At 35.9% G+C, this 14644-nt stretch overlaps 1 protein-coding gene across 1 annotated transcript; it reads right to left on the reverse strand.

The window, feature by feature from the left end:
• Nucleotides 1–1339: 1339 nt before the first annotated feature.
• LOC114535794 (transmembrane protein 117-like) lies at nucleotides 1340–13116 on the reverse strand. Its single transcript, XM_028557119.1, has 6 exons — nucleotides 12522–13116; nucleotides 7110–7315; nucleotides 6004–6361; nucleotides 5525–5761; nucleotides 2622–3189; nucleotides 1340–1945 (listed from the first exon to the last, which is right to left on the reverse strand). The coding sequence occupies exons 1-6, from the start codon at nucleotides 12783–12785 to the stop codon at nucleotides 1797–1799; spliced, it is 1782 nt and encodes a 593-aa protein (XP_028412920.1). The 5' UTR covers nucleotides 12786–13116; the 3' UTR covers nucleotides 1340–1796.
• Between the last annotated feature and the right edge of the window lie 1528 nt (nucleotides 13117–14644).

Genomic DNA, 14644 nt, shown 5'->3' on the forward strand with positions numbered 1-14644 from the left:
AAACGAAATTAAGAAATGTTGTGTCAAAAGTAAACAAATTCAACCGTTCGTTCCCAGGGCCTTTTCGGACTTTATAGGGGCAACCCCCTATAGAATAAATTACGAATAAATTCAAAACACCTTAATAACAACGCTATTGGTTATAGATTTGAAAAGAATATTTTTTTGATGAAAATCTGCAAATGCAATTCCGATTTTAAGCTGTAGTAATTTATTCTATAGACCCTTAGATCTGCCACAGGGGGGGGGGGGAGCGAAGAGGAAAGTCCTGGGATCGGCCGTTCAAAATACCCAACATTTCGTGAGTATTTTAAATAAGAATAAATAAATTAACAGAATCAAGGTGCAGATCATGGTTATTGGAGTCTTGTTTTACGCCATTTACCGCACCCTTTGATCGCACCCCTATTTATTTGCTCGGTTCGGAATAATTAAATAAAATTCTGCTAACTACACATAATTTAGGAAGTCATTTAACCAATCGGAAGTCAGAAGCGGCTGGTCGATCCAGAATCCAGAATCAAGGTCCCTGGGAACAAGGTCGTAAAAAAATTATACTTTGCCTGTATGAAATACGTGATAACGTGAACAATCTGTTTGAAAATCACGTTAAATGTTGAACAAAACCATGGATCTCTAAGTTCAAAGGGTCTTAATTTCGAGTGGAATTATACACACTTCAAATTCAAGCCAGCAACAGATGATTGAAAAATGAGTCAACTATCGGTCCTCCGGCAGGAATCGAACCTACGCTTTTGCGATGCCCGTGCAATGCTCTTGCCACTGAGCTACAGGGGTAGCTGACAAGAGCAAGTGTGGTTAATGTGTATAGGTGGTAATACAAAAATCTTTTCAGCTACCTCTGTAGCTTAGTGACAAGAGCATTGCACCGGCATCGCAAAATCGTAGCTTCGATTCCTGCCGGAGGACTGATAGTTGACTCACTTTTCCACCAACTGTTCCTGGCTTGAATTTAAAGTCTGTATAATTCCACTCGAAATTAAGACCCTTTGAACCTCTAAAACTTACCTGCATCGATTGAAGTGCCAAAAATCATAATTGATTCACCAACTGTTTTAACACCACAAACGATGAACATTATTAGCTAATTGAGGATATTGTACATGCGGGTATCTTTAAAGAAACCATTTTGATGGATCTATAGTCCTAGGTAAAAATGTGTTTATTCACTAAAGCACTGAGACGACGTCGTCTACAAAACAACGCCACACCCACATTTTCGCGCCATATTACACGTCCATCTTACGTACTCTTGACGTTCCCGTCCTCACCTGCATTGGTGCGAAATTGATGATGATAAGATTTATTGATTATCCCTTGAATATCAACATATAATACAACAGCTTCGACATGCAATATTAAAAATTTATCACACATTTAAAAGTCTACTAAGTAAAATCTTTTTAAGATAGTACAATGCTACTATGATCATTCATGTTTCGTGTTTCAGAACGGAAAAAATGTATGGCCAAGGCTAAGCCGCATTTTTGTAGCGTATAAGGTGGTTGAGGGGCAACTGTTATAAAGACTGAAGTTGCGTGTGCTTATTTCACTAAATTTAAATGAATAGAAAATATATATACATGCATGCGTACACACAAAATGCAAGTGCGTGAATATTGAATTTCAATACGTCAAATTATTCTTTAAAAAACTGAATAAATACTTTTGTTATGGCACAAAGATTTTGAACAAATATTATTCTACATGCTAAATAATCAATAATGTGACCATTCATACATAAATATACTGTGAATACATATAGATCCTGACAATTACGGCAGCGTTTTCGTTTCATACTTGGTGAGCACAGGCCTATTTTTACTACTGTCCTCTTCAACAGGCATTGGAACAGAGGTTGGACGTGGCTTTTTTTCCGCGTGATCTTCGCTTGTTTCAACTTTCTCCTTATCACCTCCTTCGCCTATAAATTAAATTTAAAACAGAAAAAGTTCGAAAACGAAAATACATAAGGTTTATGTAGTTCATTATTTCAATATCCACGTATCTTAGTCGAACTTGATAAACTATATGCTTTCTTTCATGACTTCAGCTGTAACCATTTAAGGAAACTAATTTATCTCTTGGCTTTTTCTAATTCCCTCAATAAAACATTTTTAAGGTGTCCTGAGGATGGGCTGAGAACTGGGTATATAAACAACATGAATTGTAAGCTACGTCAAGGTAAAATAACATGACGGAAACGTCAAGGTAAAATAACATGATAACAGCAATCAGCAACTTCCAGAAAATTTCCAACAACAAAGCGAAATTCTACGATTTTGCCCTAGATTGTAGGGATTTTTTGCCCTTTTTCGACACGAAGTCTAAATGCGAGGTGGGCTTACAATCTTCATGCTTCTGCAAGAGTACCATTATTGCTTTCCCTAACAACGAACCCATGAAAAGCACGTTTCCAACTTCTCTAGTTACTGCCTTTTTGTTGAAAAAATGTATTCATTCATGCAACATCGGTGGTCTCAAGTAAACAGATCACATTTTTTCCCTTTAATATCAGAAAATAAGTCCTAGCATACCTTTGTCTCGGATATTATCAAGTAATAACAGCTGGAAAAGGTCATTTGATATCTTACACATACCCTTATCCGACTCTTTTTTTTCTTCGTATTTCCACTCATCTATCACTATTCCATCAACCTGACTTCGTTCTGGCACGACAGTTACTGCTTCGTCGCGGCCATAAAACCATACGAGCAAGCCAAACACAATAAATGCGACAATGGAAGGAACAAAAGCTAAACCTTTCACGCCCAATGAAAAATCCAAATATTTTGAATTCATTTTGAAGTCATCTGCACCATAGGTTGTGTTGGTCAATGGATTAATATTATTCCAACGCCAATTGTAAGAAAGAGTTGTTTCATTCGCGTACTTCACAAACGTTGTGTTAGACACAGTGTATATGTACCCGTTTGAATCGGTGTATTGCCCAAAGGTAAAAGGATCATAAAAGATTTGATTTTTCCACATGTTCAAATCAAGAATCATAACAATAAATATAATCCCATAGTTGAACCATTTACCAGTGACATGCACAGCCCAATTTTCTTTTCTCAGGCAACGCGGTGGGGTGAAGTGAATCGACGATGTGTTTACACCAGGTAGTTTAATGTCAATAGCTGATTGAAAGTGAGGGAAATCCCAATCCTAAAAAAACAGTTATAATATAATTGGCCAAAAAATTTGTAATGTACTATAATTTTTATATGTACTATGCTACTTCACTGGCAACGTTATTAAATAAACAAGATGCCCGCTAGGCATTAAACTCGCATTGCTTGAGTCGAGCTAGGGCAATGACAAAAAAGACGCTTACTCAGGCGTGTGTTTGGGCTTGCCATAGTTGTTCAGCTATGCAACGGAACGGGCGTGAAAACTCGTGAGAACTCGTGAGATTGATTTGAGATTGTATTCAGTTTGATCAGGGAATTCATAGCGATATGAAGCAACTTTGGCTCAACATGAAGTTTAAAAGCATGACAGCAACAGAACACCCCGTTTCGAAAACGCTCGGCATCTTTTAGTGTAGGGTACTGTGCTCGGCGTGTGCAGTTGTATGTAAGGTGAGCGTTAAGATAAATATGGCACTTGGAAGCCACATTTCGAAATATCTTGAATTTTTATCGTCTTTTGTCCTCAAGAAAACGATGAACGTCATGAACGAATGCACTCAGCAATGCAGCATGCACTTTAGCTTAGCAACCACGCCTGCGTAGCTCGTGGCTTGCAGGTCAGCCCACCTTATCGCACCTTGCGGGTCGCGAAATTCTCGACCATAAAAATATTAAGAACGCTTCCCATTTTAAGAACTCGCTTGCGCATTGCGCAATGCGAGTTAATAAACCGCAGTCATAAAAAAAGCTTGTCAATCAGTTAGCCAAAATCCTACCTAGAGTTTGGCACAATCATGCATCCAGATCGTTTTAACAAATTTGCACCTGTTTCCTCATCTCATATACAGTGCTTAGCCTACTTTTTGTACCATTTTAAAAAATCCCTATGGTGAAAGATTTTAAGATTTGTATACAAAATAATATTTCAAATATAATGACACGCGAAATCGTTAAAATGGAAGATTGGCATGAAAAACCATTGTTTGACAGAATTAGGAAAAAGGAAATTTTAAGGTGGCTCCCTACAGTTTTAAGAATATTGAAAACTAATGATTTAGATTGAAATTTTTGGCAGGAAATTTCTTGCTAAACGAAATGAAATTTTCCAGGTATATTAACCAACATTCTAACAGTCGAAAATTGTCTTTGAGTATCACGTCATTACCGTTGTTATGGTAACAATGGCGATTCAATATGGCCGTCATTTTACCTATTCCCGCATTTTACTCGAAAACAAGTTCGGTTACCCCAATTTTTTATTTTATAAAAAGTTTTCTTACAAAAAAAATGGGAAATATGAGCAAGTTTAAAAAAATTTTATAGAGCCAAAAAATTTCTATAACGAAAAATCACGTTTTTTAATTTCTAATAATTTTGGCTCTATAGAATTTTTTTTAACTAGTTCAAATTTTCCATTTTTTGTAAGAAAACTTTTTATCAAATAAAAAATTGGGGTAGCCGAACTTGTTTTCGAGTAAAATGCATGAATAGGTAAAATGTCGGCCATATTGAAACGGCATTGTTACCATAACAACGGTAATGACGTCATGCTTATGGGCAATTTCTGACTGTTAGAATGTTGGTTAATATATCAGGGAAATTTCTTTTCCTTAGCAAGAAATCTCGTGCTGAAATTTTAAATAAAAACCACAAGTTTTCAATATTTTAAAAAACTGTAGCGAGCCACCTTAAATATACATTTTAGAATACATTTGTAGTAAACGAGTAAAGTCATAACATACATGGGATTCGTTATCCTGAGAAAAGGTAATTTACCGTCTTCCAAACATTGGTCAATCCTTGGTCAAATTATAACCCACCTCAGGGGAAACGGACAGAACATGTTGATCATAGTTGTTTTTTAAAGTAATTCATATCGTTTGGGTGCTTTCAGGCTTTTTAAACCTAAATTTTCTTAAGCGTATACACTAGCGAGTACAAAAAGCACAGCGTTTAAAAATCGAATTTCAAAACTGGTCGAAGAGTTTTGTCAGACATACAGCACATACTTTCAAAGAAAATGGCGGGTGGACCTTGCTCTCTGCTGTAGCTTTCGGAAAATAGCTTCGATTTTGATTATGGAATTAGAGTATCAGGTTGACCAATATTTGGCGCATTATGGTATGCATGTTAGAAGATCACTGACAATAAATTTTACGCCAGCCAGGGCTTATCTAGACTATTTAATTGATGTCGGGAGGGGTTGTAGGGGAGCTGTACTGTTTAATTGAGGTGCGGGCTATATACATATATATATTCATGTTTATTAATTAGAAATATTTTCTTCGCCAACATTACCAAATTATTACCAAACGTCACATATACTGACATACATACCAAACGTTACACATACTGCATAACATACTGACCTGCATGACGATCAGTAAATCCATGACAAGAATTATTGACGCGAGAAAGGCGCGTGACAATTCATTTGTAGAGACAAAATCACGATTGAGATCATCCCATTTTATAAAATCTGTAGTAATACCGGTCGCGACAATAATTGTTGCCAGAATCCAAACTGCCCAAAATGCAATGATACGATGCCATTTTCGTTTCCAAATTGCTCGTAGATAAACAGCCCATGTCGGATACAATTTTTCCTTAATAAAAGAAAATCAATTATGTTTGAATTCGTTGAAGAAAACTAGCCTTGTTTCTAGAGATTTCTCACACGGCGCAATTCTTTATTTCAGATTGAAAGCTCGCACTAACCCCCCCCCTCACTCCATCACAAAAAAATGTAGATAGATTGAATTCCTTGATAGTCAATACTCAATATATTAGTATTAGTATTCTACACAAAACATGTGCACCATGGCAAAAAATATTACGTAGTACTTACTTGCAACATCATATCTGTAACCATCCAAGCAGTGACAAAATCGCCTGTCCATGTTCCGAGTGCAGCGAATTTCATGAAATTTGCATTAGACACGCCGAAGAAGCTTGATAATTTATATCGATCCAAGTCTGAGCCGAGACTTAGAAAGCCGTTAAAAATGTAGGAGAATATAAACAGAGAAATAATTGTTGTTAAAAACATGATCATCCAGGAACCTTGATCGTCTTGAAACATTCGCAATTTGAGGAGTTTTCGTAACAAACGTTTGTGGACGATAAACTTCCCAATTAACATGCCGACCAAAATACCACAGAGAAGAATAAACACCTTCAACACAGACCAACCTCCAGGTGGGTATCTGAGGAAAATAAAACAAGATTGATTAAAAAGAAAACAGACTTCGAAAAACCGATAAAATGAATACAATAGTAAAATTCATTGGCTATAGGTTCCTTTTGCACTCAGTTCTTATACCCGAGATTTTACTTTATTATATTAATTAACAATTACTCGCCAAAGGCGGGGTGAATATCTCTGAATAAAAACCCAGACGAAGTCGAGGTTTTCATTCAGTGATATTCACCGAGCCTGAGGTGAATAATTGAGAAAATGAAGAATCTGTTGTAGAGAATACATGTTTTACAAACGTGAACAAATATCTCAACAGTTTTACGGCGACTAAATAAACGATGTTTTCGCAAAATAAAGTTGAAAAGCGTTCTACAAAGAGGTTTTTACCTTGAAAATAATTTTATGCCTATTTTTTAACTTCTTTGGTGCTTTCAGGTACAGTATTTTCGTTAAAGTAACGCAATTCTTCATCTGTCACTTTGATAGAAACAACTTGCCGCCATTTTGAAAAACCGCTTAGATGGTTGCTTAAGCGAACCGAGGTTGCTTGACCAATCAGAGGCCAGAATTTTCAATAATCACCTTAGTAATTATACTAATTTCATATATTTGACAGATGCAGCCTATACATTACATTTTACACTTTGCACTTATGTATTGCAAAGACATTGTGACATACGATTGGTAAATAAATAGCAAAACGCTAGTGTATTTTTATTATTCGTTCTCAACTTTAATCATCTGGGCTGTCTTACCTGAATATAAGAAAGCCGACGTCATTGCCTACCACTGGCAGTTCAGCTTCTACAAGACTATGCGATACAGGATCCTCGGCAAATATAAGGAAGTTGAAGAACACAATGATATATGCAATGATCACTCGACAGTATGGATGTTGGAAATAGTATCTACTATTCTTCTTCTGCAAACGATACATGGTTTTTGTACCCCCATTGTTTTCCTGCAATGAAACAATAGATTGAAATCTTGTATGGTTTCAGTACATATCCACCTAATAGTCTAAATAAATTTTCAACATGAAAAAATGCATTTTCCAAACGAAATTAAAACCATGTTTGGAAACCGTTAATTGGCCATATGCCGTGAAAAACTAAACATGATTGTTGAGAATACACAGGAATAAAACAAGGGGCGAAATTAAAGTGCAGTGAAGTTGACGATGATTTGCATCCTATTGACCTCACTAACACCCTGGCCTATGGGGTAGGTGATCTGAGTCGGATATTTTTGTCAATCAGCGCAAAACCGAACCTTGTCAAATAGCTCAAATCTCGCGCGCTTCAAAAACAAGCGATGGAACCATGGAGGGTAAAAATATAGCCGAAGTTTATTGCTTTCTAAAGAATTTCAAGCTTCGAAAAGCAGGTTGCTCTTCCTGGCGGTGATTTATTATCGTTTGACACTTTAAATGGAAAGTCTTTTTCTTCAAGAGCTGACGAAATCGCGTTACTCCCTGGCCAGTCCGGGAAACGTTCGACAATGCATCACCAGAAAAACGCGATTGCGTAACACGTCGAACGCACGTATCTAATTGCTTTAATTAAAATATTTTTTATGTGAAATTGTATCAGAAGAGCACAATTCATTCAAAATATTAGCTAAACTGTTTGTGAACCACAAAAAACGAAAGCAAGGCATTGTAGAGTAAGCGTCGGCCTACATTGCCCACTAACTACTTATCGTATTCTACAAATCGCGACTTGTCCCTTCCGAATTTTATGAAATTTAGATTTCTATACGACCATTACTGTAATAATGCATGTCAAATAGATGGCAATGATTATAAAACAGGCAATAAAAATGACATGAGCGGACAAAATTTGCCAACGAAACTTGAAGTTATTACTCGAAGTTGTCTAGTTCCGTAATATATAAATATTTCGTTCGCTTACCTTATTCCCGTTTGTCCCTCGTAAAATATATTTAAACGCACACAAAGCGCTCACAAATCCTCCGCTAACCTCCGACATGATAATTTGCATGTATACTAATTTGCATTTAACTTTCAGCATAATGGCCTTCAACTTTTACTATAAAATACATGGAGTAAATATACAAAACTTAAAAATGCCGTTGCCTTAGACCTTGCCTACTGTTTGCCGACCTCTAGATCGGTAGAGCAGCTGTTTAGAAACGTTTTGGTGACCAAATTTTTTAGCTTGGGCATTTCTGCAATCTGCCAAATTTAAAAATATATGCTCAAAGTTTTTATCCGTGTTCTGTCAACGAACTTATAAAATCGCTCACATTGATTCGAATATCTCGATTCAGGTAGTTGATAAATTATTGACGCGTGTAATATACCAAAAAAAATTGTTAAAGATATTGTCTTTTGTATTTGCGTATAAACTTTTCTGTACGGCTCGGATTTTCACTGCAATCACTTTAAAAAATATTATCAGTCTTATCAGGAACTTGAACAATACAAAGGCTATATACACATTTGTTCACAATCAGTTGGCCAAACGTAGAAATACCTAAGGTAAGTAATTCGATCATTAAAACGTTGGGAAACGGCTGTTCTATTGACCCAGAGGTCGGCAAACAGTAGGCACCGTCTGGCAAGGCATTTTTAGGTTTTGTATATTTACTATATGTATTTTATAGTAAAAGTTGAAGGCCATTATGCTGAAAGTTAAATGCAAATTAGTATAAATGCAAATTATCATGTCGCAAATTTCTGGTAATGGTTTTGTGCATCGAAAGAATTTGTATTTTCTCAAGTATTGCAGCGAAGCCGTCAAAAAGGACATTTTTTCAGTTTCAAAATAAATATTGGCTAGGCCTGCCGCTGTAGTACAACATATTCGTTAATTTAATATAATATAGCGGGTTAGAAACATGAACATAAACAAAATTTAGAATTGAAAATATTTACTGAAATAACAAAAGTATAGCCAATATTAAATAAAGATAAAGCTGTGTGAAAACACCTTTTTATGCGGATAATTTTTGGCGTGTTTTGGTGATAAATGCTATGGAATATGAGACCAAATACAAGACTGCAAAATCAAATTCCCGTAAAACCCAAACTAACTAAATAATAATTATAGATTTTCTAGTATATCATTGTCCTCAGTGAAGTTCTATAAAAAGACAACTACGTCTTATTCCATCAATCTTTCACCGTAATTAACAAAAAAACGCCAAAACAACGCCTGAAATAATGAAACCCGTCATTTCATGCTGTATTCGCTAGAATTCGTTGCGAAATATATAAATAACAAAACGCGCGCACTAAATGCTTTGCGAGATCACCTGGTCAGAGTAGATATAGCTATATAAGGGTTCACTCCGGCAAACATCGGTCACATGCATATTTGCTGTTTCGTTCCAATTTCCAAAAAAGTGGGTTTGAATGGATATTTTAACAACAAATTGGACTATGAACACTATTATTAAAAATTAAAACTATAGCCGAAGGAGTAAGGTTCGAGAAGAACCTTATGTTTACAAAATTGGGAAAAGCTCAGACGATGTTCAGAAATGACAGTGGTCTTTTGTACATGAAACACTAAATAAAACGTATAAACACAATAATAAAAAACATTTAATAGACCGGCATGGCCGCTATACTGACTCAAGAGTTCAAACATAAAGCAGTCGTTGCAACTTCAGACAACGCTTGGATGAATACCTAATAGACGTTACGATCAACAAAGTTTGGATCAACTCCTTGGAGAATCCTCATTCAACCACAGACTGTTAACTTGGGACTACTACGAATCCCATTTGGAGGATAGCGCTTATGAGTCACTGAAAGCAAAGAAAGTCGATCGTGTAATTGTTCCAGGAGGCTGTGCCAAGTACATTCATGCGCCAGACGCGAGTTGGAACGAGCCATTTAAAGCCTCTTGTACTGAAAAGTACGACGAATAGCTAGGCACCATTGGCATACACGAAGAAACAGCAGCTGGCAACTTGAAAGCGCCAGTGACATTGATATTTTGTAAACTTGCATGTGACTATGAACAGTGTAAGAGTTTTCTGCTGCAAAATGGGTATATTTAGTGGCAATTAAAAGACATTTAAAACTTGTTTATTTCATCGAGTTCTTGCTACAATTCACAAATAATTTTTTTAAAGAGCGCCGCTGCGGTAAATACGGTATTTCTATTTAACGATTAGACAACGAGTCCGAGATACACCCTGTACCTAGATATATTAATTTCGAGAAAATAATCGATACACCACAATTACACCGAAAAATAATTTAATTAATTAAATTTTATACGGTTGCGCGAGCGAATTTTTCCCAAACGTTCACCATCACGAATAGACAATGGTTGAGTAGCCAATCAGAATGTAGGATTTGTAATAGGCAATAGTCGGGTGTATACTAAAGGTGGATGGTAATGACAAAAGAGAGAAAGAATTTGATCTCTATTTAAATTGGCCATCGTTAACGGCACACAAATAGAAATATTCTATCACATCATCCAGCTTGACATGTTCACAATTACAATTAAATGGAACAAGCCTTATACTAAGACCTAGTTGCTCAATAGTTCTTAAATAATTTAATAAATGAGTTTTGCCAAAAGCTACTGTCAATGAATATATGGACCAAGTAATCTTCCTATTACTATTAGCAAACTAGTGAGGATTGTTACTAAAGGACAAAACAAGAAGATTTGCAAAAAAATAGAAAATTATAACAACCTCAAAAGCATGCATCATAGCAAGAAAAGTGTAAAAGATTTATCCAGAAATTACCCAAGGGGTACACTATCCAAAAGCAGTAATGTTTCATATAAATTCCCTAAAAAATGGTATCGACACAACATCTACAGCTCTATTCCCATAATTTTAAAACTGATTATGCTAATCTGAGATATAATATTATTGTGTACTAGTACATCATCCATTTGGCAAATGACTAATTTTTTAGGAAAATTTTGTTAAAGCTTTAAGAGAGGGTTAAGTCTGTAATGCAAAGAAAAGCTTTGTTTACAGTTTGAATTGCAATATTTCTTAAAACGTCAAGAGTTAGTAAGGTTTGGTTTCCTATAATTCTGAATAAAATGGCCCAGGGGGGGGGTTTAGATTAATGTGAAATTTCAGCAATTTTAAATCAAGTAGCCTATCCATCATTATAAGAAAACCAATGTGAAAATACCACTGTTGTTAAGCCCTCTTTCCCCCCTTTAACATTAGCATTAAATCTGGGTTGCTGAGCTGTACATACATGATAAATTTATATAGTATTTCTACCAAACAGGGTTTGCTTTACAAGAACAATATAATCTTGCACTATCAAGTTCAATGTACCAAGCCATCTGCTAGCAGTATGCTAAATTTTGCCCACCTTAGCAAAATGCTTCTTAATATCTTTAAAATCTAATTAACCATTGGCTAGAAATTCTTTTAATCCCATATATTATATGATTAAATTGCTAGCATACCAGTACCAGTAATAGCAGCAGGTACTTTCTGTTATTGTTGTATATTGTGCATGAGAAAATTGCAATTCACAATATACAGTAGGGCCTCTGTTAACACTACAACATGTATATCCATGATTTTTATGCGATTTACAAGCAACATAAGGTTATAGAAGACAAACCAGTTCAGCAGCCTTTTGCTCTGGCAGTAGGCTCACTAACATGTCATTAATTTGCCAGAGTAATGTCAGAGAATGATGTGGAATGGAATATACTCTAGGCGGGGACACGACTAAAAAGAGTGTCTGCTGTATATTCCTTACACCCTGTCAGTGCTCTACAATCTAATTATTTACAGTGGGGAAATTTGTATATACACTGATATGCTGAGTAATAGTTTCACGAATAACGAAAGAATTTCTGTATGCTCATTTACATGAAAACAGTAAAGCAGGCAAATGAATGGCATGACGGCAATTCTGGGTGTCGTTAATTATTGTTCTCAAAAGTCTACATTTTGCAGTACAGAGACTTGATATTACTATTGCCCACTGCCCGGCAGTGGGCAATAGTAATATCAAGTCTCTGTACTGTTTCTGGGCCAGAAACAACAAATGGACCGATTCCAATAGTACACAAATGTGTCAGCCGATGTCTATATTGCTAACAGCTATAGCTCACCAAAAGTAAACAAAGCAAAGTCAAGGAGTGTACATGAAATATTTAATTTGTCAAATGATAGGTCAAACTCGAAGAACTAACCTCTATTTGCATATTATCAAACCTTTGAAACCCGCCACTTTCTACAGGGTCCATGTCCATTTCAGCCGAGTTTTTCCTTCTGCCCTCCTTAGAATCGCGTTCTAGTGTTCCCGAGGGCGAGTCCTGATTTATGAGAGTTGATCGACCCTTTGTATCAGACACCTCCATATTTGCCACTATATTGGACTGCGAAGAAAATTCTGTTGCTGGAACATTCTCCTTCGAAAGGGCTCTTGCTCCGGTCGAAGTATTTATGTCGTCCATTTCGGTAAATTTGTGGAATATTAAATCTCAACAAATATTGTACTAGACTACCCGATGGTTTGAAAACTTTTCGTTTCGAAACTTGCGACTATCAACACTCAAATTATCCAGATTTGGTTGGCATCATCAAAACAAACAAGTCAAACATTTGCATATTCAAGAGGCTTCTACAGTCAAAACATTATCGACAATTTGGGTGGTTTAAATATTTGATATGTTTGTGTTTAAGATACAGCGGATTCCGTTTGACTGCAAAACAACAAGCGTTCGCAACGCACGTTGGGTCGTAAACAACAAGAGTTCGCAACGCATGTTGGGTCGTAAACAACAAGCGTTCGCAACGCATGTCGGGGTCGTTTAATGTAGATGACATTTGAAATGTCACATCAGACCAGTGAACTCAAAAGAACTGGAAGGCTACCTCCGGCCGGAAATTTGAAGCCAAATTTTGGGGGTCGTGTCCAGTCTTTCCACGCAACAGATATACGCGGGTTTTTTAAATGTCCAAAACAAAACAATGGTTCAACATGAAAGCAATAAAAAACATCGTCAAGTGGACGTAAAATGCACTCCCATCGGCATTTTATTTTATTTTAAATCTCCGTCAACACTACGGAGTGATATATTTTAAACTTATCCGTAAGGAATTCGTAATTAAACTGCCTTTTTGAATGAAAAACGTCGAACGATCAGTGCAGCTGCATCGGTAAATTCATAAGTGTCTGTGTTTCCCTATTTTCCCCAGACATTTTGCAACTTATTACATCTGAAAGTTGGTAAAAGGTATTCTAATAAAAATTAAACTACCAACCACAATTCAGTTTTATGTTTTGCACCTTTTAACAGTAGATAATAACAAATAAAAACATAAACATCTCTTGCCCAGTCCTTCATTAAAGCTCATAGTGCAGATTTACTGGAGAGTTACTCAGAAAAAAATTTTTAACGAAGCTGAAAAGCAATTTAAGAGTATGGGCGGCCATGACCACCAAAAATACATGAAATGTAAAATGGGTTAGCATATTGTGAATTGGTCTAGACAAAACACTAATGGAACATTATTTAGTGAAGCGGTATAGCGTTCATTTGTGATTTGGAACGTGCAAAATAGGCACGGTCAGCACAGTTTTTGAATGGTTTAACGATCTTTGCATAATTGGTCTAGCATAAACTGGATTAGTCCAGCGTTGACTGAATTGGTTTAGCGATAGTGTGAGAAATGGTCTAGCATAGATTGAAATGGTTTAGCATGACTTGCAACGGTCAGGCACAAACAAGAATGGTTTAACATTAATTAAAATGGTTTGACGTAAACTGAAATGGTCTAGCATAAACTGAAATGGTCTAGCATAAACTGAAATGGTCTAGCATAACGTGAAATGGTCTAGCATAAACTGAAATGGTCTAGCATTAACTGAAATGGTCTAGCATAAACTGAAATGGTCTAGCATTAACTGAAATGGTCTAGCATTAACTGAAATGGTCTAGCATAAACTGAAATGGTCTAGCATAACGTGAAATGGTCTAGCATAAACTGAAATGGTCTAGCATAAACTGAAATGGTCTAGCATAAACTGAAATGGTCTAGCACAACGTGAAACAGTTTAGCATTAACGCGTAATAGATTAGCATTTATATATTAACTGAAACTTTGATTGAAATGAAGTGAATGAACTATTATAACATAAATGTCACCGTTAATTATAAAAAATATCTCGCTCTGATTGGTCAGATAACGCCCAAATATGGTAATGTTCTAGCAAAAGCTATAAATAGTATTAACAAAAGAGATAAATTTAATTTAGTAAGTGCATCAAGTTATATATTATTATATACTGATATTCTCGAATCTGGATAGT

The sequence above is a fragment of the Dendronephthya gigantea genome, unplaced genomic scaffold, assembly GCF_004324835.1.
Source record: "Dendronephthya gigantea isolate DGI-Jeju-01 unplaced genomic scaffold, DenGig_1.0 000125F, whole genome shotgun sequence".
Taxonomy (NCBI): Eukaryota; Metazoa; Cnidaria; class Anthozoa; order Malacalcyonacea; family Nephtheidae; genus Dendronephthya; species Dendronephthya gigantea.